The sequence below is a fragment of the Bubalus kerabau genome, chromosome 1, assembly GCF_029407905.1.
Source record: "Bubalus kerabau isolate K-KA32 ecotype Philippines breed swamp buffalo chromosome 1, PCC_UOA_SB_1v2, whole genome shotgun sequence".
NCBI lineage: Eukaryota > Metazoa > Chordata > Mammalia > Artiodactyla > Bovidae > Bubalus > Bubalus kerabau.
In genome coordinates, this window is record NC_073624.1 from 176,980,657 (window position 1) to 177,004,680 (window position 24,024).

Sequence of the window (24,024 nt, forward strand, 5' to 3'; positions counted from 1 at the left end):
GTCTGCATGCTTTGCTTATATTCTACAAAATTCATGACACTCGCCAAAGGGGTTATGAGCAAGGGAAGAAGGAAGGGGCTTGAGAGGGAGAGTCTGGGCTTACAAGTCAACAGCAAACATCCTGGGCCCTGGGATGCAGCCTCGGGAGTTCATCCATGTGAGCTGGGGGCTTCAGGAAGGTGATGTTCAGGGTTCTGATCTCAGGCTCCAGTTTTCAAGTCTTCAATTTAAAACCCAGCCGAGATCTGAGATAGACTGGGCTTGTAGCCTAGAGGCCTAAGGTATCAATCCTTGGTCCTCCGAGAGATGCTGGGGCGGGGCCTGAGCCCAAGGGAACGTGGCCAATCCTGGTCCCTCAAATAAGAGGGCGGAAACTGGCACTTAGCGGGGCGGGTTCGCGACCTCGAGGGGCGGGATCAGACCGTCCAGATGCGGAGCCTTGCCTTGAGTGGGTGTGACCTGCAGCATCAGGCTACTTAATGGGGGAGTCCGGTCCTCCAGGAGCTGAGCCTTCCAGGGGGCGTGGTCTATGCCCTCAGGCTCTTGGGGGCGGGGCCTGGGCCCTCGGGGGCGGAACCTAGGCCTCTCAGGGCGGGGCTTGGGCTCCCGGGATCCGCAGGAGCGCCGACCTTCAGGGGCGCGCCGACCTTCAGGCCCGCGGAGGCAGCGGCTCCACCTTGAGCCAGATGCCGTTCTCCGTGCGCAGAATGAGCTCGGGCTTCCGCCGCACCTTGCGCGTTCGGTCCACGCTCAGGCGGAAGCGCAGTAGCGTCAGCGCCACAGCCACGCGCATCTCAGCCATGGCGAAGCTCTGTCCGATGCAGTTCCTGGTGGACGGAGGACAGGGGGCTCAGGCTCAGCCGCTGTGTGAAAGGGGTCCCTGGGATGGGGTGAAATGACCTCCCCCTCGGAGCCTCAGGGTTTCCCGGGTAGCTCAGACGGTCAAGAATCTGCCTGCAATGCGGGAGACCTGGGTTCGATCCCTGGGTTAGGAAGTTCCCCTGGAGAAGGGTATAGCAACCCACTCCAGTACTCTTGCCTGGAGAATCCCATGAACAGAGGAGCCTGGCGCGCTACAGTGCATGGGGTCACAGAGAGTTGGACATGACTGAACAACTAACACACACTGGGAGCCTCAACTCCCGGACAAAGGCATCATAGAGCCATTAAGAGCACATGAGCCCAGAACTCAGGGCTTGGCATAGAGTAGATATCTGATAACCTGGATGATATCGTAGGGTCTGATTTAGGGGCTTCCTGATATATTGAGGGCACGAAAAGGGTACCAGGTTGGTGGACAGGACACCCCTAGTGGTTTCTGCTCCTATCAGGCACATTCCTGACCTTCCACTGGCCTTGATGTTCCTCCTACACTTCACTTGGATTGGGGGAAATAAAAGTTACCTGGGTCCTGCAGAAAAGGGCACGTAAGCCAATGGGGAGCGCTGCTGTGGGTTGTCCGGATCAAACCGATAGGGGTTGTACACCTAGGCAGAAGTAGATTGTGGGTGAGTTTAAGGGGGCCTGGTTCTGGCCGTCCCAGCATGGTTCCCTCCCTCAGCCTCTGGGGGCCAGACCAGCTGGGCCAAGAGGTCCAGCCACACCTGCCTCCTTTCCATTTCTACCACAGGACCTTTGCACTGGCAGTTGCCTCCACATGGGACACAGTTTTCCCTGCTCCTCACACTTTAAAGTGTGAACATTTTCAGTTTTAGCTCACCCATCTCTTCTTTAGTAAGGACCTTCCCCACTGTGTGAGCTAAACTGCTGTCCCCCAACCCAGTCAGTTTTTGTTTCCTTTGTGTACGTATCACAGTTCAAAATGATCTTATTTATTTGCTTATTTTCTTCCTCCTCACTTCACTGTCTGCTCTGTGAGAGCAAAGACAGAGTGCCCCAGAGGGCCCTCAGTGTCCCATACACAGTAGATGCTCAATAAAGATTTGTTGGGGTTTCCCTGGCAGTCTTGGACTCCAAAATTACTGCAGATGGTGACTGCAGCCTTGAGATTAAAAGGTGCTTGCTGCTTGGAAGAAAAGCTATGACCAAACTAGACTATTAAAAAGCAGAGATATTACTTCACCAACAAAGGTCCATCTAGTCAAAGCTATGGTTTTTCCAGTAGTCATGTATGGATGAGTGAGACTTGGACCATAAAGAGAGCTAAGCACTGAAGAATTGATGCTTTTGAACTGTGGTGTTGGAGAAAACTCTTGAGTCCCTTGGACTGCAAGGAGATCCAACCAATCAATCCTAAAGGAAATCAATCCTGAATATTCATTGGAAGGACTGATGCTGAAGCTCCAATACTTTGGCCACCTGATGCAAAGAGCTGACTCATTAGAAAAGACTCCGATGCTGAGATAGATTGAAGGCAGGAGGAGAAGGGGACGACAGAAGATGAGACGGTTGGATGGCATCACTGACTGGATAGACATGAGTTTGAGTAAGCTCCAGGAGTTGGTGATGGACAGGGAAGCCTGGTATGCTGCAGCCCATGGGGTCACAAAGAGTCAGACGCAACTGAGTGACTGAACTGAACTGAACCCTGGCGGTCCAGTGGTTAGGACCCCACAATTCCACAGGGAGCATGGGTTCAATCCCTGATCAGGAAACTAAGAGCCCACATGCCACAAAGTGCAGTCAAACAGTTAAAAAAAAAAAAAAAAAAGATTTGTAGATATAGTGAATTAACAGTGAATGGGTGAATGAATGGGGGGACGGTGAGAAGAAGTACTCAAGCCCTGCATTCAGCCCTACCATCTGGCTCCCTGGGGAGGAGGAGAGGGGCGGCCTTGCTGACCAAGGTCTTAGGAGGAAGAAGCCAAGAGAAGGGAGTGTTGGGGCAGGAGCTCACCTTGGAGTCAGGCCACACTGCAGGGTTATAGTGGGTCCCATAGATGCTAACCAGGCAGATGATTCCTGTGGGGAGGGGGAGGGTCAGTGGGGTCAGTGGAAATGAGGGAAACCAGGACCTCCTCTGGAGACCTACTCCTCCCCCAGCTCTCTCCAGAGCCACACAATTCCCACAAGCCATCTGCCACCGTTTCCTGCCCATCCTTCCTTAAAAACTTCTGCTTCACCATCCACTGCCTTGCTTCTCCATTAGAGGTCCCCATAGCCTTCTTCCAAGCTGTCATCCTGGCCACACAGGGATCTTACACATCTGACATTGCTCCTCCACAGCTCAAATACCTCCCATGGCTCGCTACCACCCCAAGGATTAAGTTCAAGTGCCTCAACCATACATTCCACTTCTTTCACTATCTGTACCCTGAGGCTCTGCTCCATAAACATGTTCTCTCTTTCATTTCCCAAGGCTCACCTCTCATGTTCCCTCTTCCAGGCAGCCCTCCCTGCATTCCATGCCAGATACAGTCATCACTCCTTATCTGGGGCTGCTCCAGTCCCTGTCCCTCCCTGTAGCCCATCCCTCACCCCATGTGACTGGGAACATCCATGCCCTGCTGAATCTTCCCCAGACTGGCTGGTACTCAAGGCTTGGACCTGGGTATGAGGCTTCACTAGATGCCCAGCCTCACCCAGGACAGGACCTGGCCTCCAGGGGATATCTGGCAACAGAATGAAGCCAATCCTTCTCTACCTGCACTCTCACAGAGCCCACCCTATCATACCTACTCTTTTCTTTCTGCTTGGATCCACCCACCTCTATCTCCCCGATACACACACACACAACAGGATCTCCTCACCACCCCCAGAAGCAACAGACTATAAATTGCCTACAAGGATAACGCACCTGGGGCAGGCATGGCCAGACCCCCATGGACAACAGAGCAAGCAGGCAACAGGGAGCACAAAGGGGGCACCTTTGGGGATGATGCGTCCGTCTGGGAGCTTGATGTCCTCCGTGCAGCGGCGGGAGACCAGGGTCACAGGTGGAAACTGGCGGAGGCTCTCCTTGATGCACATGGTGGTGAAGGGCAGTTGGGTCAGGTCGTCCCTGGGGAATGTGGAACAGTGGGTGACTAGAGGCCAGGCCGTGATGCCACCCCTCCCCTAGAGACACACACACACACGTGCATAGGCTATTAGGAGCAACCGCAGGAAACCAGTCCAGGATTTCAGACGTCCCCCAACTTCAGGCATTTGCAGTTATGCCCTGCACACACCTCTAATCCTCAACAGAAAAAATATCTGCCCCCTGACCAATCCGAGCAGCGCTAGCTGGATGTCTTTGAGCCCAGCATTAATTCTCTAACTGATGAATTGTGTGGAGGTCAGGGGGCACCCCTGGGGATGTGCCAGGACAAACAGAGCAACCTGGAGTAGCAGCGATTTACCAGCCTGAATGGTTCAACTTCAGTATTTATAAACCCACAGATTATCTCCTTATACTGTATTAATTTTTTTTCCTTTGGACTTCAGTGCCCAACATTAGATTAATTATAATTGTTCATGATCTAGATTGTTTTCTTTACACTAACAGGCTGTCTTTCAAAGAAATTTTATGCTGCTACCACAAAGGGCAAATGGCATGCCTGGTATAAAGAGATCCATAAATATAAACACCACTGGGAAAAGAGAAGAGAGGTGTTGAATTCTGGCTAGACACCACCTCCTGCCAATTCTCAGAGTCTGAGGCATCTTCTCCCTTCCTTAACAAGGCAGATTAGCAAGGTGTAAAATGGCATCAACGTAAGATGGCATCAACGTAAGATGGCATCAGCTGAAAGTGTCTCCCTGAGTTCATAATCCAAATGACTGATAATGAACCAAAAGGGACTTTCTAGTTGTTTGATGCTGCATAATGCTGTGTTTTCTTTGCATCACCCAGAATCAGCTCTACACAGCACACATCTGAAGTAAACTAGATTATTATTCCTGATTCTTACACTTCCCCACTACATTGGAATTAGGCACCATGCCCTTTGCCATGTGATTCTGAGTACCTTCAGCTCGGATGGATGGAGTCTATGTCCCACTCCACTCATGTTGGGATCAGCCCGGTGAAATGCATTAGCTAATAGAATGTTACAGTGCAAGCAGAGGTTTTTAATTGTGTGATTCTTTGTGCTTCTGGAGTCTGCCTTGAGGGGACCATGTCCAGTACAGCTGCTGGTCCAAGGAGAATGAGGAGACATGTAGGACAGATCTGAATTCAAACCTCAGCTTGGAAACAAACCTATTCAACTCAGTGAAGCCCAGCAGCAATAAGAGAAATAAGCAGAGGAGAGCAAAAAGTATGTGCAGACAAGAGCAATAAATAAATGCTTGCTGCAAACCACTGAGCTTAGGAACTGTTTGTTACACAGCATTATTGCAACCTTTGCTGACTAAGACATTCCCAACTAAGAATTCCTGCACTATGAAGAATGCCTATGCATTACTGTCATCCCCATTTTACAGTTGAAGAAACTTAAATTCAAGGAGTTTAAGTGACTTGTCTAAGGTTAGTTAGACAGTAAGTGGTAGAGAGATTAATACTCAAGGCTCTAAACTCAACCTGCCCCCAATATCCCCAGGACCCAAGACTGACCACTCCAGTTCCTCCAGCTCCCGGCCTTTCATGACTTCCTGGATCTCTTCTCGGCACTTCTCCTGGTACTCTGGATACTTGGCCAAGTTGAACAGTACCCATGACAGCCCACTGGAAGTTGTGTCATGACCTGCAGGCAGATGAGGAGCCCAGATAGAGGCTGCCTGAAGGTAGCAGAGACGCTGTCCTCAGACAATGGGGCCCTTTCCCATCCTTCCTTAGCCTCACCCCACATCCTCACCCTCAAACATGAAGGTGTCTGCCTCAGCTCGGATGTCCTCGTCTGAGAGTTCCTTTCCATCTTCATCCTAGAATGGGCAATAGACTGCTCAGCTCATTTTGTCTCACCCACCACAACCTAGGAGTTCTTCCTAGGACACCCCCTTTGGAGACATCCCTGTGGCCCAGAGATTAACAATATGCCTGCCAATGCAGGTGTCACGGGTTCAATCCCTGGTCCTGGAAGATCCCACATGCCGGGGAGCAACTCAGTCCATGTACAACAACTACTGAGCCCACACACCTAGAGCCCATGCTCTGCAACAAGAGATGCCACCGCAATGAGAAGCCTACACACCAAACGAAGAGTAACCCCCAGTTGCTGCAACTCAAGAAAGGCTGAGCAGCAACAAAGACCTAGCACAGCCAAAAACAAATAAATAAAATTTTTAAAAAGATCTCACATGCTGCAACTAAGACCCAGCACAGCCAAATAAATGAATATATATTTTTTAAAGACACCTACCTCTTTCTCTTAAGCCAAGCTGCAGGGGAAAGGATTCCAGGCAGGTGTGTGTGTGTGTTAGTCACTCAGTCATGTCTTGACTCTTTGCCACCCCATGGACTGTAGTCTGCCAGGGTCCTCTGTCCATGGAATTCTCCAAGCAAAAATACTGGAGTGGGTTGCCATTCCCTTCTCCAGGGTATCTTCCTGACCCAGGGATCAAACCCACGTCTTCTGCATTGCAGGCAGATTCTTTACCATCTGACTACCAGGGAAGCCCAAGCAGACAGAGGTAAGCAACTTGTCAAAGAAAGAGGGAAAGAGAGCCAAAGGTGAGAGGGAGAAGGGAGTTTGCATTTCTTCGGCAGTTCGTATCACCAAGCATCTTGCCGGACGCCTGACAAAATCTCATGATCAGATCTTATGATCGTCCTGTTGTAAATGAGGAAACTGAGGGTCAGAGGGAAGACTAAGGTCAAATATGCATGAAATAGTAGAGCTAGAACTAGCATCCAGGACCGTCTGAATCCAAAACCCAGGTGCTGCTCAGAAACTCCACAGACGCATTACAAACAGGTGACCACCTATCTCTGCAAATGTCATATTTCTTCCAGATCTTGTGTTTCATCTTTGTTAGTGTCGTGGGCTGAATTGTGTCCCTCCCCTCCCCCATTCCAGAACCCATGAGTTAAAATCCTAACCCCAAAATGTGACCTTATCTGGAGATAAGGCTTTTGCAGAGGTAATTAAGTTACAGTGAGGTCATTAGTGTGGGCCTTAATGCAGTGTGACCGGTGTCCTTATGAGACGAGGAGATGAGGACAGACACGGACAGAGGAGAGGCCACGTGAAGACACAGGTGAGGACAGCCAGCTGCAAGCTGAGGAGAGAGGCCTCGGGAGAAACCAGGGCTGCCATCACTGTGATCTCAGGGTTCTAACCTCCAGACTGAGAAGACTGATTTCTGCCCTTGATCCTCCCAGTGCTGGGACTTCCCTGGGGGTCCATTGGATATGAATCTACTTGCCAGTTCAGGGGGCAATTCAATCCCTGTTCCTGGAAGACCCCACATGCTGTGGATCAACTAAGCCCGTGCGCCAAAACTACTGAGCCCACGTGCTGCAACTACTGAAGCCCTCCCCTTAGAGCCCGTGCTCTGCAGCAAGAGAAGCCACTGCAAGGAGAAGCCTGTGCATGGCAATGAAGAGTAGCCCCTACTCGCCACAACTAGAGAAAGCCCACACACAGCAACAAAGATCGGCAAAAAAAATAAAATAAAAATATAAACACTATAAGTAAATAAATAAACCACCCAGTGTCATGGGGCTTTTTTTATGGCAAATCTGTGCTTAGTTGCTCAGTCATGTCCAACTCTTTGCAGCCCTATGGACTGTAGCCCACCGGCCTCCTCTGCCCATGGAATTTTCCAGGCAAGAATACTGGAGAGGGGAGCTATTCCCTTCTCCAAGGGATCTTCCCAACCCAGGGATCAAACCCGCGTCTCTTGCATCTCCTGCACTGGCAGGTGGATTCTTTACGTCCGCACCACCTGGGAAACCCCACTGCAGATCTAGCAAATGAATAGTCTCACGTGTTCTACATCTGCTTGCCTTCTAGATCCACATTCTATGTGCGTGCACTCAGTCACGCCCAACTCTTTGCGACCCCATGGACTATAGCCTGCCAGGCTCCTCTGTCCATGGGATGTCCCAGGCAAGACTACTGGAGTGAGCTGCCATTTCCTTCTCCAGGGGATCTTCCTTACTCAAATCGATCCCGTGTCACTTGCATTTCCTGCACTGCAGGCAGATGCTTTACCACTAATGCCACCTGAGATCCACCTTAGTTTGGATTTTCCACAGTTGTGGCAACTCATGAGGAAGCTGTCCCAGGCAGGACTCCACCCTCTAGGGTCCCGTCTCACCTTGGCCAGGAGCAGCACATCAATGAAGTCCAAGGTCTTGCCCTGCTTGGCCTTAAACCAGGCCTCAGCCCCCTGTTGGCGTAGCGCCCGCCGCCGCTCCTGGATGACCTCTGTGGTGAAACCATGCACGGTGTCGCAGGCCTGCCGGAAGCGCCGTCCATCAGCTGTGCGGTAGTAGATGAAATCGAGGTAGTGATGCAGGCGATACTGGCGCCGGACCACCAGGGCACTGAGTTCAATGATGGCCGAGATGTAATCGCTCATCTTCCTGCCAGGGAGAAAAAAGGACATGAGCATAGGCCCTAAGACAAGCTTCCTCTCTCAATGGGCACGTGACAGAGTTGTTGTTTAATTGCTAAGTTGTGTCCAACTTTTTGTGACCCCATGGGCTCATCTGTCCATGGGATTCTCCATGCAAGAATACTGGAGTGGGTTGCCATTTCCTTCTCTGGGGGATCTTCCCAACTCAGGGATTGAACCCATGTCTCCTGCATGGGCAGGCGGGTTCTTTACCACTGAGTCATCTGGGAAGCCCCCAGGTGACAAAGAGCAGCCCTGAATTAACTCTACTTTCTTATTTCCTTGTTTGTTTGTTTTGGCTGCATTAGGTGTTAAGTGCTGCATGCAGACTTTAATTGTGACAAGCAGGGAGCTACTCTTCATTGAAGTGCACAGGCTTCTCACTGTGGTGGCTTCTCTTGTTGCAGAGAACAGGCTCTAGGCCCACCGGCTCAGTAGTTGTAGCACAGAGGCCTTGTTGCTCCAAGGCCTGTGGGGTCTTAATTTCCAGACCAGAGATTGAACCCCTGCATTGGCAGGTGGACTCTTAACCTCTGGACCACCAGGAAGGTCCATTTCCTTGTATTCTGGATGTTCTTCCATCTGGAGCCTCACTGGACAGATACCACCCCTCCCAGGAATAGCTGTTTCTTAGAGGCAGCAAATGACTCACCCAGGAGCATGCCTTTCTTTTGCAAACTAACCAATCCAGAGTCCATACTCCAAACATTATTGGGCTGAGCCGCTATACCCCTACCTTAATTATCCCAGGGCCAAGCACTGGATAACTTGGGGCACCTCTCTGCCCCAGAGCCAGCTGAAATCATTCAAAGTAGCCAACCCTAGGAGTTCCCTGGTGGTTCAGTGGTTAAGAATTTGCCTGCCGATGCAGGGGACACAGGTTGGATCCCCGGTCCAGGAACTAAGATCCTACATGCCTCAGGGAAACTAAGGGCATGTGCCACAACTACTGGAGCCTGCTGTCTAGAGCCTGTGAGCTGCAACGAGAAAACACACTGTCACAAGAAAACCCGCCTCAATGAGAAGCCCACACACCGCAGCAGCTAGAGAGTGGCTTCTGCTCACGGCAACTAGAGAAAGCCCACACTCAGTAACCAAGAGCCCACATCAAAGACTCATCTCACCTATAAACAAACTTCTTAAAAAACTTTAAAAAAAAAACTACCCAGTCCTAAGGCTGCATACCCTGCCTTTCCCATTCCTTCCCATAGAAGACCCCCTGAAAATGTTCCTGCCATGCCCCCTCCTGGTGCTTCTCCAGGCAGCCTTGTGTCTTGTGGCATATCGCCCCCCGCCGCCCTCGCCTCATCTTGGAAATGGTAAGTAACAAACTATCGTAATTGCTTCCTCATCTGTAGTCCTCACCATAACCTGAATAAAACTAAATTCTAGGTACATTTTAAAACAGGCCCAAAGAGAAATGAGGACTTCCATATCAATGAAGCATCACTAAAATTAAATGACTACAATCCACAGTGTGGGAGAAAATATTTGCAAATCGTGTATCTGATGAGGAGCTTGTATCTAAAATATGCAAAGCACTCTTAAAAGCCAATAATAAGGACTTCCCTGGGGTCTCATGGCTAAGACTCTGCCCTCCCACTGCAGGAGGCTCAGGTTTGATTTCTGGTTGGGGACCTAGACCCCACATGCCATGACTAAGAGCTCACATGTGACGACTAAAAGGTTCTGCATGCCACAATGAAGACCAAAGGCCCTGTGTGCTGCAATCAAGACCTGCCACAGCCAAACAGATAGATAAAAACTCAGTAATAAAAAAGACAAATAACCCAACTTTAAAATGGGCAAGGAATATGAAAAGACATTTCTCCAAAGAAGACATACACCTGGGCCATAAGCACATGAAAAGATGCTTCACAGTATTAGCCATTATTGTTGCTTTCAGTTGATAAGTTGTGTCTGACTCTTTGTGACCCTATGGACTGCAGCACGCCAGGCTTCCCTGTCTCCTGGAGTCTGCTCAAATTCATGTCCATTGAGTTGGTGATGCTATCTAACCATTAGGGAAATTAACCATTATCTATTAGGGAAATGCAAACAAAAACTACAATGAAATACCACTTAACCTCAACTAGGATGGCAATAATCAAAAAGATAGATAATAACAAGTGTTGCTGAGGGTGTAGAGAGATTGGAGTCTCACATACTGCTGGTAGGAATGTACAATGCTGCAACCAATTTTTGGAAAAAGTTAGGCAGTTCCAAAAAAGATTAAACAAAGAATTATCATAAAGACCAGTAATTCTATGATTAGGTATGTACCCAACAGAATTTAAAATGTTCACACAGAAACTTGTACAAAAATATTTATAGGAGCATTGTTCATAATAGCCCCAAAATGGAAATAACCCTAATGTCTTTCAACAGATGCTTGGATAAGCGAAACGTGATATTATATGGTACTGCCATTTAACTTCTCAGTCGTGTCTGACTCTTTGCGACCCCATGGACTGCACCCCGCCAGGCTTCTCTGTCCATGGATTTCCCAGGCAAGAATGTTAGAGTGGGTTGACATTTCCTTCTCCAGAGGATCTTCCTGACCCAGAAATTGAACCCAATCTCCTGTATTTCCTGCACTGAAGATGGATTCTTTACCGGTGAGCCACATTATATGGTAAGTGGAATGTTATTCAACAATTTTTAAAATTAATTATTGATAATTCATCTACAACATGGGTGAATCTGGGAACAATGTACTGACTGAAAGAAACCAGACATGAAATTCTGTGTCTATGTGAATTTTATGGAAATCTACATGAAATTTCTATAAAAGACAAATCTACAGAGACATAAGGAAGATCAGTAATTGCCTAGATCTGGAGGGCAAGTGGGAAGTGGGGGATGAAAGAATAATACAATGACACAGGGTTTCTTCTCAGTGAAAATATTCTAAAATCAATTTATGGTGGTGGGTGCACAATTCTATGAACAGACTAAAAGCCATTGGTTGTATAATTTAAACCGGTGAATTGTATGGTATATCGACTACATCTTGGTAAAGTTGTTATTTTGAAAAAAAGAAAAATGAAATCGCAAGGGGCAGAGCTGCCAAGAGCTGTCCTTAGTTCTTAAGTGTGCTTGTTGTCTCATGCCTTTCTCACCAGCTGCTGTTTTCTTGCTTATTTGTTCGTGGTTACTGCCCCTCTTCCCACTAAAATGTAAGTTCCTTGTCTGTGTTGTTGACCACCGTTTTCTACTCTAGAGCTGGGACATAGCAGGCACTCAAAATATATTTTTTGGATCAACTAATGAATTAATTATGAAGGCCATCTCCACCTTACCTAACTGAAACAATACCACCACAAGGCCCAGAGTAACAGAGTCAGCAGCTTGTTGCTGAGGACCTACTATGTGCTATAAACTTGACAGTCATTATGTCCCTTATTCTTTATATCCCCACTTAGACTAGAAGCTCCAAGGAACTGGGACTGAGTGCTCACCACCATATCCCCCATAGCTAGCATAGTGCCAGGCATGCAGTGGTTGTACAACAGAGATTTGATGAATGAATCAATGAACCAGGGCAATAGATATTTTATTTATTCACTCAACAAACATCCACTCATCATCTATTGTGTGCCAGGGCAGTGCTACATCATTTTAACCTTCAAGCATCTCTCAGGTCAGGGACTGGCACTCATTTTACAAACAAAAAACTGAGGCTCAGAAAGTGTGGGGAGGGACTCTTTCCAAAGACCACATACTTTTCATGGAAGAATGAATTACACTTAGCACTCACTGAGCATCTACTGTGTGCCAAGCCATTGACTCATATTATCTCATTTAATTCCCCTACGATGACTATGAGGACCAGATGGAGATGTGCATTTTGGGGATAAGGAAGCAGGCTCAGAGAGGTGATGTCAGTTTCCCAGAACCACACAGCCTGTCAGTGGCAGAGCACCAACAGCCCAGGAGTGCCTAACAGCTAAGAGATTTCTTTCTCCTCTCATCACCCTGCCCCTGCAGCAGCTGGCTCTGTGTTCCCTAGGGAGGCCATACTCACTCCTGGCAGTTGCTGTTGTAGCTGAAGACACATTTCTGAAGACAGTCCAGGGTCATGAGGCTGACATGCTCAAACATGTCAAGGGAGACCTCTGAGCCCTCTGCCAGGCCCCGCCATTTAGCCTGGAAGACAAAGACACATGACAAATGGGCATGGAGACCACAGACTTTCAGCCAGGCTGATAATAACCCCATTGCAAGCTCACTACAAGCCCACTTCATAAGTAAAGGAAGTGAGGGCTTCCCTGGTGGTTCAGTGGTAAAGAATCCGCCTGCTGACGCAAGAGATACGGGTTCAATCTCTGGCCCAGGAAGATCCCACATGCCTCAGAGAAAGTAAGCCTGTGCACCACAACTATTGAGCCTGTGCTCTAAAGGTCGGACATGCAACTTCTGAACCCACGAGCCACGATTACCAAAGCCCACAGAGCCTGTCCTCAGAAACAAGAGAAGCCCCCGTGATGAGGAGCCCATGCACTGCAACTAGAGAACAGGCCCTGCTCTCCACAAACAGAGAAAAGCCCACGCAGCAATGAAGACCCAGTACAGCCAAAAATTAGTAAATAGTTTGTTTAAAAAAAAAAAAGGAAGTAAGGCTTCCTGACGTAGGCTTCCTGATGTCACATGACTTGCCCACGAGCTGGAGTCTGGACCAGCCCCACTTCCAGATATCCTCTCCCCAAGAAACCTTGGGACTCACATGCATGGTATCAGTGCACTGGTTGAAGATCTTCATGTAGGGCTTCAGGATGTCGAAGTGGAAGGCAGGCGTCAGCAGGCGGCGGTGCCGGCTCCACTTGTCACCTCTGCTGAGCAGCAGCCCATCTCCTATGCCCAGGAAATCGAGGTTAAGGACCTCTCCAGGAAACTTCATGCCCCACCCCCTCTTCCCCGAAGCCCCAGCTCCAGCCTACCCAGTCCCGAGCTCACCCAGCCAAGGTTTCAGGAAGCCATAGAAAAGGTCATCCTTGGGGGCAATGGCAGCTGTGGGGAGAGAAGAGGTGACGATGCCTCAAAGCAAGGTTCTGACACTTGACCTCTGCTTATGACCTCCTTGGGCCTCCACTCTGGGCTCTCACCTCCCAACTCACCCCTCCAGTGCAATCCTCCACACCTGCCCCAGGGAGATTCTTATAACACCTGATCTGAACATGAGCCTCCCCTGCTCAAACACCTCCCATGGCTCCCTATTGCCCTTGTAAAACATTTCAAGCTCAGGCTAGCACTGAAAGCCCAGCCCCATCTGGCTGCCATATTCCTCTCCCTTTCATCCTTCAGCAAATGCCAAATAACCCCACATGCTGACCCTCACTTCCAAACTTTTGCCCAGACTGTGCACTCTCTCCAGAATGGCTTTCTTCACCTGATTCTTCCCCTAATCCACCCCTTCTTTTCTGCCAACTCAGGCCATCTGAATTATACCTCCTGTGCTCACAGTCTCCAGCCTCTCCCTTTCCAGTCTGCCCTGCAACCTAGATCCAGGGAGATCTTATCTGACTCTAGATCTGACCATGTCCCTTCCTGCCCACACACTCATCAGTCTCAAACACAGCTGCTCAGCCCATTTTCAACACTCTGAGTGACCTATCCCAGTCCACACCACTCTCAAAATACCTCTGCCCTCCACCTCAACTATCCCTTGCCCCACATACATTCAACTTGCTAATGTCACAGAACTTTTCTCAGCTTCTTGAAAAGCTATGTTCTCTCTCGGTTCTGAGTCTTTCCACCAGGCACCCTCTCTGTCTCAAAAACTCTTTTCTCATTCTTCCAGTCTCCACTTGGGTGCCATTCCCTCTCCCATCAGTCACTCTGGATTGTATCTATCAGTTACAAGTTCCTTGAGGGGAGAGACCTAGTTGATCACTAATATATTGGTGCTAAATAAATTTTTATTGTATGAATGAATTAGCCAATCAAAGGATGAATGAATGAAAACTATCAATGGTTGGATGGATGAATGGATGGATCATTGGATGGATGGGTGGATGGATGGGTGGGTGGATGGATGGATGGATGGATCATTGGATGGATGGGTGGATGGATGGGTGGGTGGATGGATGGGTGGATGGATGGGTGGATGGAATGAGTGAATTCCCTTTCTATGTGCTAAATAGAATTGGGACAGAATGGGCAGGGTGCAGGAAGGAAGTACCTGAAACTCAAGTGATGTCACTTTTACCTGAGATATTACTCAGCCACCTACACACATGCTCCCTAGGAATTGGCCAATTGTATGCACAACCACCTGTCCACTCTTTCTCCCGTTCAACACACCTCTTCCACCACCCTTTTGTGCCCAACCCATGATGAGTGATGCTGAGGACCCAGAGATGGCTCAGCTCCACGCCCTGCCTGCTGGAGCTCTGGGTATGGTAGAAAAGGGAAGCAGAGGCACACCATGTAATTAGAAAGCAGGTAGAATGTATGCCAGGAGCAGAGGGAGTCACAAAGAAAGGGCTGCTAGAAGTCAAGGCAGACTTCTGGGAGGAGGCAACTTTGGAGGGGGAGGTGGAAGTCTCATCTCTCCTCTCTGGGCTCTGGACTCCAGGCTAGGCCCTTTAGGGCTCTTTCTGACACATGAACCTGTATAATGGCTGTCCTGCTCAAACACCTCCCATGGCTTCCTAACACCCCCAGGATAAAACACAAGCTCCTTCAATTTGTACACTGGTGCTCTGAGTCCAGCTCCTGTCTCATTTCCTACTTCTCCCCACACATCATCTTCACTCCAGACACCCCAAGTCACCTGAGTTTCCCTGACACTTTCACACATCTGCACTTTTGCACTTGGGACCCTCTACCTGGGACCTCTCATCAGGCAAACTCCTCGGCACCCTTCAAAGCCCACTTTCACTGATGCCTCCTCCAGGAAGCCTTCTCCAGACCTTCTCCCCCCTGAACCCTTGCTCTGCCATCCTCAGACCCTTCCTCAAATCCAACCCTGACCACTTGAGGCCAGAGGGGCTGTGTCCAGTCTGCCTCTCCCATCACTTTTCCCTCCAGTAACAAGGAGATGGTAACATCTACCCTGGAGGAGGTCATATAAGAAAAGCTCCCCCAAGCTGCCCAGTGGGAAGCTGCATATTACTGTGGTTGAGACTTCAGCCTCTGGGATGGCCAGGTTCAAATCCCAGGCCTACCACTGACTGGCTGTGTAAACTTAGGCAAGAAAATAGAGCAGTCCTGCCTGCCTCATGGCAACCCTACAAAAACTCAATGAATTAGTGCTCCCGGCACTCAGTAGGTGCTCATTAAATATTTCTGCATATAAATGAATTAACCAACTGTCGGCTACTTTTCATGGAGAAGGAAATGGCAACCCACTCCAGTATTCTTGCCTGGGAAATCCCACGGACAGAGGAGCCTGGTGGGCTACAGTCTATGGGGTCTTAAAGAGTCAGACACGACTGAAGCAACTTAGCATGCATGGCTGTTTTTGCTGTGTGTGCGTGCTCAGTTGCTCAGTCATGTCCGACTCTTTGCAACTCCATGGACATAGCCCGCCAGGCTCCTCTGTCCCTGAGATTTCCCAGGCAAGAATACTGGAGTGGGTTGCCATTTCCTTCTCCATGAAAAGTAGCCGACAGTTGGTTAATTCATTTATATGCAGAAATATTTAATAAGCACCTACTGAGTGCCAGGAGAACTAATTCATTGAGTTTTTGTAGGGTTGCCATGAGGCAGGCGGGACTGCTCTATTTTCTCTATTTGGATTGCCATTTCCTCCCTCGGGGTATCTTCCTGATCTAGGGTTTGAACCTGTGTCTCCTGTGTCTCCTACATTGGCAGGTGGATTCTTTACCACTGAGCCACCTGGGATACTACTGTGATTATAATTATTGCTCAGTGGTATCAAGGATTTGTGAGATGAAAAATTTCAGTCCCCAGCTCACAGGAGGACCCTAATAGGGAAATATGAATGCATAGGAACCATGGAAAACAGTTTGGCGGCTCCCTGAAAAGTTAAACATGGAATTCCCATCAGCATACATGTTTGCTTCCTTGTGTCTGACTCTTTGTGACCTCATGGTCTGTAACCCCCCAGGCTCCTCTGTGCATGGGATTTCCAGCCAAGAATACTGGAGTGGGTTGCCACTTCCTTCTCCAGGGGACCTTATTGACTCAGGGATTAAACTCGTGTCTTCTGTGTCTCCTGCATTGGCAGGTGGATTCTCCACTGAGCCACCTGGAAAGCCCCATATGACCGCACAATTCTACAACTAGGTATCTGCCCAAGAGACATATGAAAACATATGTCCAAAACTTGTACACACATGTTCCTAGCACTCTTATTCATAACAGTCGAAAGGCAGAAACAACCCAGATGTTTATCAGCAGATGAATGGATAAACAAATGTGGTATATCCATATATCCATAAATGAAATATTACTCAGCCTTAAAAAAGGAATGAAGTCCTGGTCATTGCTACAGTGTGGCTGAACCTCAAAAACATTATTCAGCATAAAAGAAGTCAGTTGCAAAAGACCACATGTTGTATAACTCCTTTATTATGATATGTCCAGAAAAGAAAGCCCATGGGGACAGGAAGTATGTACCACTGGTCAAAAAGAGAAAGGAATGAGAGATGACAACTTCATGGCTATGGGGTGTTTTATAGGGTGATTAAAAAGGTTTTGAAACTAGGGAGGGTGGATGATTGCACAACTATGACACACTAAATACCTTCCACTTTAAAATAAGTAATTATACAGTATGTGATTACAGCTCAATTTTAGAAATGAGTATATAAAAACAAAGCTACAATTATATGGCTATATATCCTGCTTTGTCATTCTAGAAAGCATTTTTACCTACCTTCTCTCTCTATCACAAACGTCTCTTGGAAGATAAAGAAACAGAGGTTCAAGGAGGAGCCATGCCTTTCCCAGAGTCCATCAGCTGTGTGGGTTTAAGCCCAGAAGAGCAAGTCCCTCTCCACCCCCACCCCCAGATGTGGTCCCTAGACATTGGAATCTGAAACTTGGGGCCAAGCCTGTCTAATATGAGATAGGCAGGCACAGAGGGGCCTGGACTTCCTGGGGCCAGGAGACCCGACTCCAGGCTGCTTCTCCTGACTCACAGCCCCACCCTCCCTGAGCTGCAGTCTCCCATCTGGTTCCTCCTGTGGGGGAGGCAAAGGATTTCCTGCCAGTCCTGAGAGGGCAGAAGGGAGAGGACGGGAAGAGACCTGAGCATCGGACTAAAGTGCTAAGCTTAAGTTTTCCTTTGTTTATTTTTGGCTGCCCTCCACTGCATGCGGAACCTTAGTTCCCAGACTAGGGATTGAAACCACGCCCTCTGCATCGGGGGGTGGAGTCTTAACCGCTGGACCTCTGGGAAAGTCCCATCAAGTGCTAAGCTTATGGTGGGGGCTCTCCTGCCTGGTCTACTTGCAGAGGGGGTCTCACAATCATGCAGGATGACATTCAGAAAACAGATGCTCTGAGGTGATAGGGAGGGGGAGTGGGAAAGAAAGGAAAAAAAAGATTTAAAAGGCAGAGTCTTGTTGATTTATGGCAGAAACCAACACAATATTGGACAGCAATTATCCTCCAATTAAAATAAAAAATTTTTAAGGCAGAAGAGAAGAAAGCCTTATTTAGCACCTACCCAACACTATCTTACTGAGTCTTCACAGCTGCCCCATTTAATAGATCAGAAGCTGAAGCCCTGAGAAGCTAAATAAATCACTGGGTCACACAGCATACGTGCTCCAGCCTGGATTCAAACCCAACCCACCCAAGTCCTGGTCCAGGCCTCTTTTCCACAATTTGGTGTCCATCCCTTGGAAGTGTCACTGCTCCCCTCCCCCCAGAGTCTGGTTTTCCCTCTTTGTTCTATGGGGATGGTTATTCCCCTACAAGAGGCTTCTCAGGTGGCACAGTGGTAAATAATCCACCTGCCAATGCAGGAGATGTGGGTTCAATCCCCTGGAAGAGGAAATGGCAGCCCACTCCAGTATCCTTGCCTGGGAAACCCCATGGACAGAGGACCCTGGCGGGCTACAGTCCACGGAGTTGCAAAGAGTCAGACACGACTGAGCGACTGAGCACATTCCCTTACACATGCAACAGTGGGGGACACGGAAGCAGGAGAAGGGCAGAACTGAGAAGAATGGCAGCCCCTTTCGCCTTCATGGCTCCAGGGGCCACCCTGAAGGTGGTCTCCAGAAGTGTGTTTGCAGAGGCCAAGGCTGAAGCCAGAGGTCCTAAAATTCCTGGAGCTCTTTATCTCCCATCCCTCTTCTCTCAAACATCCCCTGATGCCTCTGGAGATGCCCAGGTACATCTGAGGCCACCCTGGGTGCCTAGAGACTCACTTATGAGGAAGATACAATGCTGGACACAGATAACTCAGCCCTAAATGGTTAGGAGTGAGAATGGAAGAGTTCAGAGGAAAGAGCTATGGTCTGTGTGGGGAATCAAAGGAGGTTTCCAGGAGGAGGGGGTTATTCGAGCTGCATGATGAAGGCTGAGCAAGAGCTCTCCAGGAGCACTTGGGAATCCTAACCCTGGGATAGATGTGGAATGCAGAGGGGAGAGGCAATCTTTCTACTTTTCCCTCTCCACCAGTCAGCCTAGGTTAACAGAACAGGCTGCAGATTTGGATAGCCACAGTGGGTGTGTCAGAACCCAAGTGATGGGAGTGCCGTGGCTTAAAATTAAGCAACAAACATTTAACAAAAGCTTAGGCAAAACAACTGCCTATCTGAACATGTTTGCTCTGACTTTGAGGAGTGAACATCCTGTCAAAGTTCCTGGGACTTTTAGATATTGTCACCTCTTTTCCCTTGCTGTTCTCATTATCTGTGAGTCAGCTCTGGTAAACTCCTATTCATACTTCAAAGCCCTACTCAAACAGCCTTTCCTCTGGATAGCCCACCTGCTTAGAAACCCCGGTAGGCTGTGGGAGTTGAGGGTTTACTCATCAATCAGAGGCCCAGCCCACCTACCTGAGGCGCCCACCAGGGGCTTGATGTAGTCAGGGTGCACCAGAACCACCAGTGGCAGGACGGGCCCTAGCCACACGAGGATCACATGGTGCATGTCGTCCAGCACCTTCTTCTCATCTTGGAGGCCTCTCTCATTTGGGAGATACTGCAGGTGGTGGTAGAGAAAGGTAGTGAGATGGTACCCAGCCCTGGTTTCCCTTGGCCCTTCCTCCTACCACTTCCTCTGCCCTCAAAAGAAACCAGGAAGGGCTGTGTGACTGTAGACAGTCTGCTGCACCTCGATGAGCCTCCATTCCCTCAGCTTAAAACGGGGGGGGGGGGGGGGAATCAACTCCCCTTCTGAGGACAGTTGAGACAATTTATGAAACAGCAACATGAAAGAGTCCTAGCACAGGGCTTTACACACAGCTGGTGCTCAAGAAATAAAACCAGTAACAGCAAACACAATAATGATAATGATTAGCATTTATTGAGTATTTTTGTTTGTAATAAAATATCACTGGTATTGTTCTAACACATACACACGCTTGCAGTGTTGGGCACTGCCATGGGCATTTTTCATATATTCGTATGTTCAACCCACACAAAAACCTTACGACGTGGTTGCTACTATTTTCCCCATTTTACTTTAGTCAGTAGGGTCAAATGACTTGTGTTAAGTTACAGGTGAGTAAGGGACTGTCTTCATTTGGGCTCCCCTAGAAGCAGAAAGACAAGGGTTCTAGGGCAAGCAGTTTACTTGGGAGGGTAATCCCCCAAAACATGGGTAAGGAGAGGGGGAGTGAGATAGACAGAAAAGGCAGCCAGTAAAGAATCAGCAAGGGAATTATCCCCATGGGCAACTGGGGCTCATTCCCACTGGGGACCTCTTGGGGGACATCCATCTCAGGGTCAACCCACCAGCCATTTGAGGGTGAGGGGGCAGGGATGTTTTATACCAGCTCCTTTAGTCCCATAGTCACTGACTGAGGGCTATCCTGGGGCATTAATTCACAAGCTAACAATCCACCCAGACAAAGTGGGTTACAGCTAGAGAAAGCCCTAGAACACAGGCAAGTCAGCTCCTTGCAGCCAGAAATGGGCAAAGAGGATGTGAACAGACAGTGGCATCACCTGCCACAGTGGTGAAGGCAGGATTTGAACCCAGGCACCCCAAGCTCCAAAACACCTGCTCTTAACCAACATGCTCTATGAGGCAGAGCTCTTCAGGCTCAGTATCAGGTGGATCTGAGCTCAAACCCATCCTCAGCAGCTGCGTGACCTTGGGCAAGTCACTCAACCTCTTTGAGCCCCAAAGATCAAATCCAAAATGTAGGGCAGGTCTATCCCTATTTCATAAGCTATGAGAACTGGGAGAGCTCAAATACAAAAGACCTAACCCAGTGCCTGGTGAATGGCAGGGCCCAGCTATTGTAGAATGAATGAATGAATGACTCTTCTCTGGTTTCTGCCTCTCCTTCTGGGTCAAGTTCAGCCCTGAGCCTGTCCACACCCAAGGGAGACTACGGCATCATCCAGATCTCTTGGCTCCAGGATGGGCCCATGGGATCGAGGTTGAACTTCAGAGCTGGCCCTGGCCTACCACCCGTGGCAGCAGGGCCTGGCCACCACTTTCAGGACCACCATCATGCCAGAGGGCTTCCTGGAGTAAGGCTGGATATGGGGCATGGCAAATGAGCAGAAGTTCATCTGACAGGAAAAGATATTCTGGGCAGAGGGCAGTTTTGGCAAAAGTCGTGGAGATGGAAAGGCAGAGCTTGTTCATGGAACAGGAAGTCATTCTATTAGACTAGAGGGAGACCATGGAACAGGTGAGGAGGGTGAGGGTGAGAGTCTAAAGGGACTTGAACTCCAGCTGAGGAGTTAGGAGTTTCTCAGGACAGCAGTGGGGAGCCTTGGAGGGTGTGTGAGCAGGGGAGGAACACGGTGGGATTCAGGAATCTTTCTGGAGCCTGGATGAGGGATGAACCAGAGGGGTGAGAAGGAAGGCAGGAGCCCAGGAAGGAGTCTGGACCATGGAACGGCAGAAGAGGAGAAAGGAGGCCTGAGCAAGGCTCAGAGAACAGAAGAGAGGGAGATGATTCAGGTACAAAGAGGCAAAACTTGGTGAGTGCTGGCTCCAGGAAGGTAATTCCCAAAACTAAGTAAAATGAATGTATTTTGCACTATTGAATGGACATGTGTTTCCTCCTTCCTTCTCCTGAGACACTCACTCCAAGCAGTATCTAAAAGACATCTAGAATCACTTGCTCCTTTCAGTCTCTGCAGGACCCTGGAGTGAAGAGCAGACATCCACCTCTGTGTAGCAGGCCCAGAACCAAGCATGCCACAGAAATGACTTCAAGAATCGTTGGAACACTCTCATGGGGTTTTCAGGCATTATCCTATTTCCACAATGCAGATGAAGTACAGGGAGGTGAAGAAGCTTCTCAAGGTCACACAGGCAGCTCATGGTCAAGAGAGGCAAGTCCATGCTGATGACCACCGCCCCAAACTGCCTCCCCAAAGTCCTCCAAGTTCAGCATAAGGCTTTAACTCGGAAGGTCTCCACAATGAAGCTGTCCCTCAGCTTCATTTAGGGCTGGAAGGGGAACCAGGTGAGTCCAGCAGGGAAATAGGGGCTGGACTCTGAGGCCCCCCACAGTCTTGGCACCCTCGGGAGTCTGAATTTCTCTCTTACAACCTCTGAAGCGCATTTAGAAAAGTCCAGCCTTTCTCATCCAGAAGCCAGACGGGCAAGGGTAGAGAGCTAAGATCAGGCGTACGGGGACTAGACAGCACGGGTTTGAACCCAGACTCTGCCACTTACAAGCTGTGTGGCCGAGGGCCAGCTACTTAACCTAACCTCTCTGTGCCACTGTATTCTCCAGAAGAAAAAAAAAGAAGGAGATAGTTGCTGGACCTACCTTCTAGGACTGTCAAGAGGACTAAATGAGTTAATATTTATAAAGTGCCTGAACTAATACTTGGAATATATATGTGAAATAAGAAAAGAAATGAAAGAAAAGGGCTGAAATCCTCACCTGGGACCACAGCATTAAAGAGAATGAGCAAGTTTGTGAAACCACACTGGGTTCAGGTGAAGCAACGAAGTCTACAAGGATACCTCCCACTGTCCTTCCCTGGGATTTCATAAGCACTGATGCCTGCTGCTATAGCAATAGCCCGGAATTATAGAGAGAACTTGAGAGGCAGCTCTGCCTCGTCGAAGCTGTGTGACCTTAGGTAAACTGTTTGCCCTCTCTGAACCTCAGTCTCACTCAGATCCTGTAAAATGGGTCTGTTTATGGCTCCAACCAGATTCTTGAGGGGATAAGGGAAGCCAGCAGGGCCATCATCCTTACTGAATACCTGTACCTGCCCTGGCCCGCCCGGCATACCTGCCCAGCCACACCCACCATGCCCAGGTGACCCAGCAGCCAGTTGCGCCGGGGTGGCTGGGGAAAGCAGCGTAGTCGGCGGCAGGTGATATAGAAACCCCAGCAGAGCCTCAGGAACTGCAGCAGCAGACGGAAGAGGAAGAAGAGCAGGGTGAGAAGGAGCCCGGACACAGCATACAAACGGAACGCCGTCTTCTCCAACCCCAGGAGGTGCAGCAGTTGCTCTGTGATGGGCAGCATCCTGGGGGGGACACATGGGATGGGGGTCAGTGACGGTGGGAACCACCCTCCAGCCATGGGTGTGCCATACACACGATGACCTGTGGAGCCAAGCATGATATGCCTGGCATATTAATACATGTAAGTCCCAGGCGCCAAGGACGCTTCCTCCCCCAAGGAGGAGGAGCTCCACCCAGCTGGCCCCTCCATATGCCCTCAGCCTTGACTTTGCAGAGCATCCTTCCTGACTTCTCTGCCAATGCACAGCTGGCCAGAGTGTTAGAAAATTAAAACAAACTCCCTCCCCTCCTCCCTTCTGAAAGGAGCTCTCAACCAATGACTGATGAGCAGTGCTGATGAGTCTCAACCAATGACTGATGAGCTTTGCTGATGAGTTTTAACCAATGACTGATGAGCTCCGCTCTTTCTTTCTGGTGCAATGACCGATATGTGGTTCTACATGTGTTACTAAGGTTCTCCAGCAGGACTCCAGCTGCCCACGAGAGAGACTTTCTTTATAAGTTGCCTTCTTTCCCCTGTCTTACTTCCCTCTTCAACTTTTAATTGAGGTGAAATCCACATGATATAAAATGAACCTTTTTTTTTTTTTTTTTAGTGAGCAAGTCACTGGCATTCACAGCGCTGTGCAACCACCACTTCTAACCTAGTTCCGAAACACTTCAGTTCAGTTCAGTTCAGTCGCTCAGTCGTGTCCGACTCTTTTCGACCCCATGAGTCGCAGCACGCCAGGCCTCCCTGTCCATCACCAACTCCCGGAGTTCACTCAGACTCACATCAGCCCAAAAGGAGACCCCGTCCCCATCAGCAGTCCACTCTCCCCTCCACCCACCCCTGGCAATCACTAATCTTTTTGTCTGTTCTGGACATTTCATATAAATGGAATTAAACACTGCAACCGTTTACATCTTTTGTAGCTTCCTTCACTCAGCACGTTTTCAAAGTTCATTAGCTTGTAACATGTATCGGTGGTTCATTTC

General features: G+C 49.1%; 1 protein-coding gene across 1 annotated transcript; it reads right to left on the reverse strand.

Moving 5' to 3' along the window:
- Window positions 1-458: 458 nt before the first annotated feature.
- On the reverse strand, window positions 459-23,047 carry LOC129641947 (ultra-long-chain fatty acid omega-hydroxylase). The gene is made up of 12 exons (XM_055566521.1): window positions 22,826-23,047; window positions 19,428-19,572; window positions 13,402-13,455; window positions 13,172-13,299; window positions 12,473-12,594; window positions 8,146-8,413; window positions 5,739-5,805; window positions 5,498-5,627; window positions 3,828-3,961; window positions 2,858-2,922; window positions 1,405-1,487; window positions 459-827 (listed from the first exon to the last, which is right to left on the reverse strand). Exons 1-12 carry the CDS (start codon window positions 23,045-23,047, stop codon window positions 650-652), a joined length of 1,596 nt encoding a protein of 531 aa, XP_055422496.1. The 3' UTR covers window positions 459-649.
- Between the last annotated feature and the right edge of the window lie 977 nt (window positions 23,048-24,024).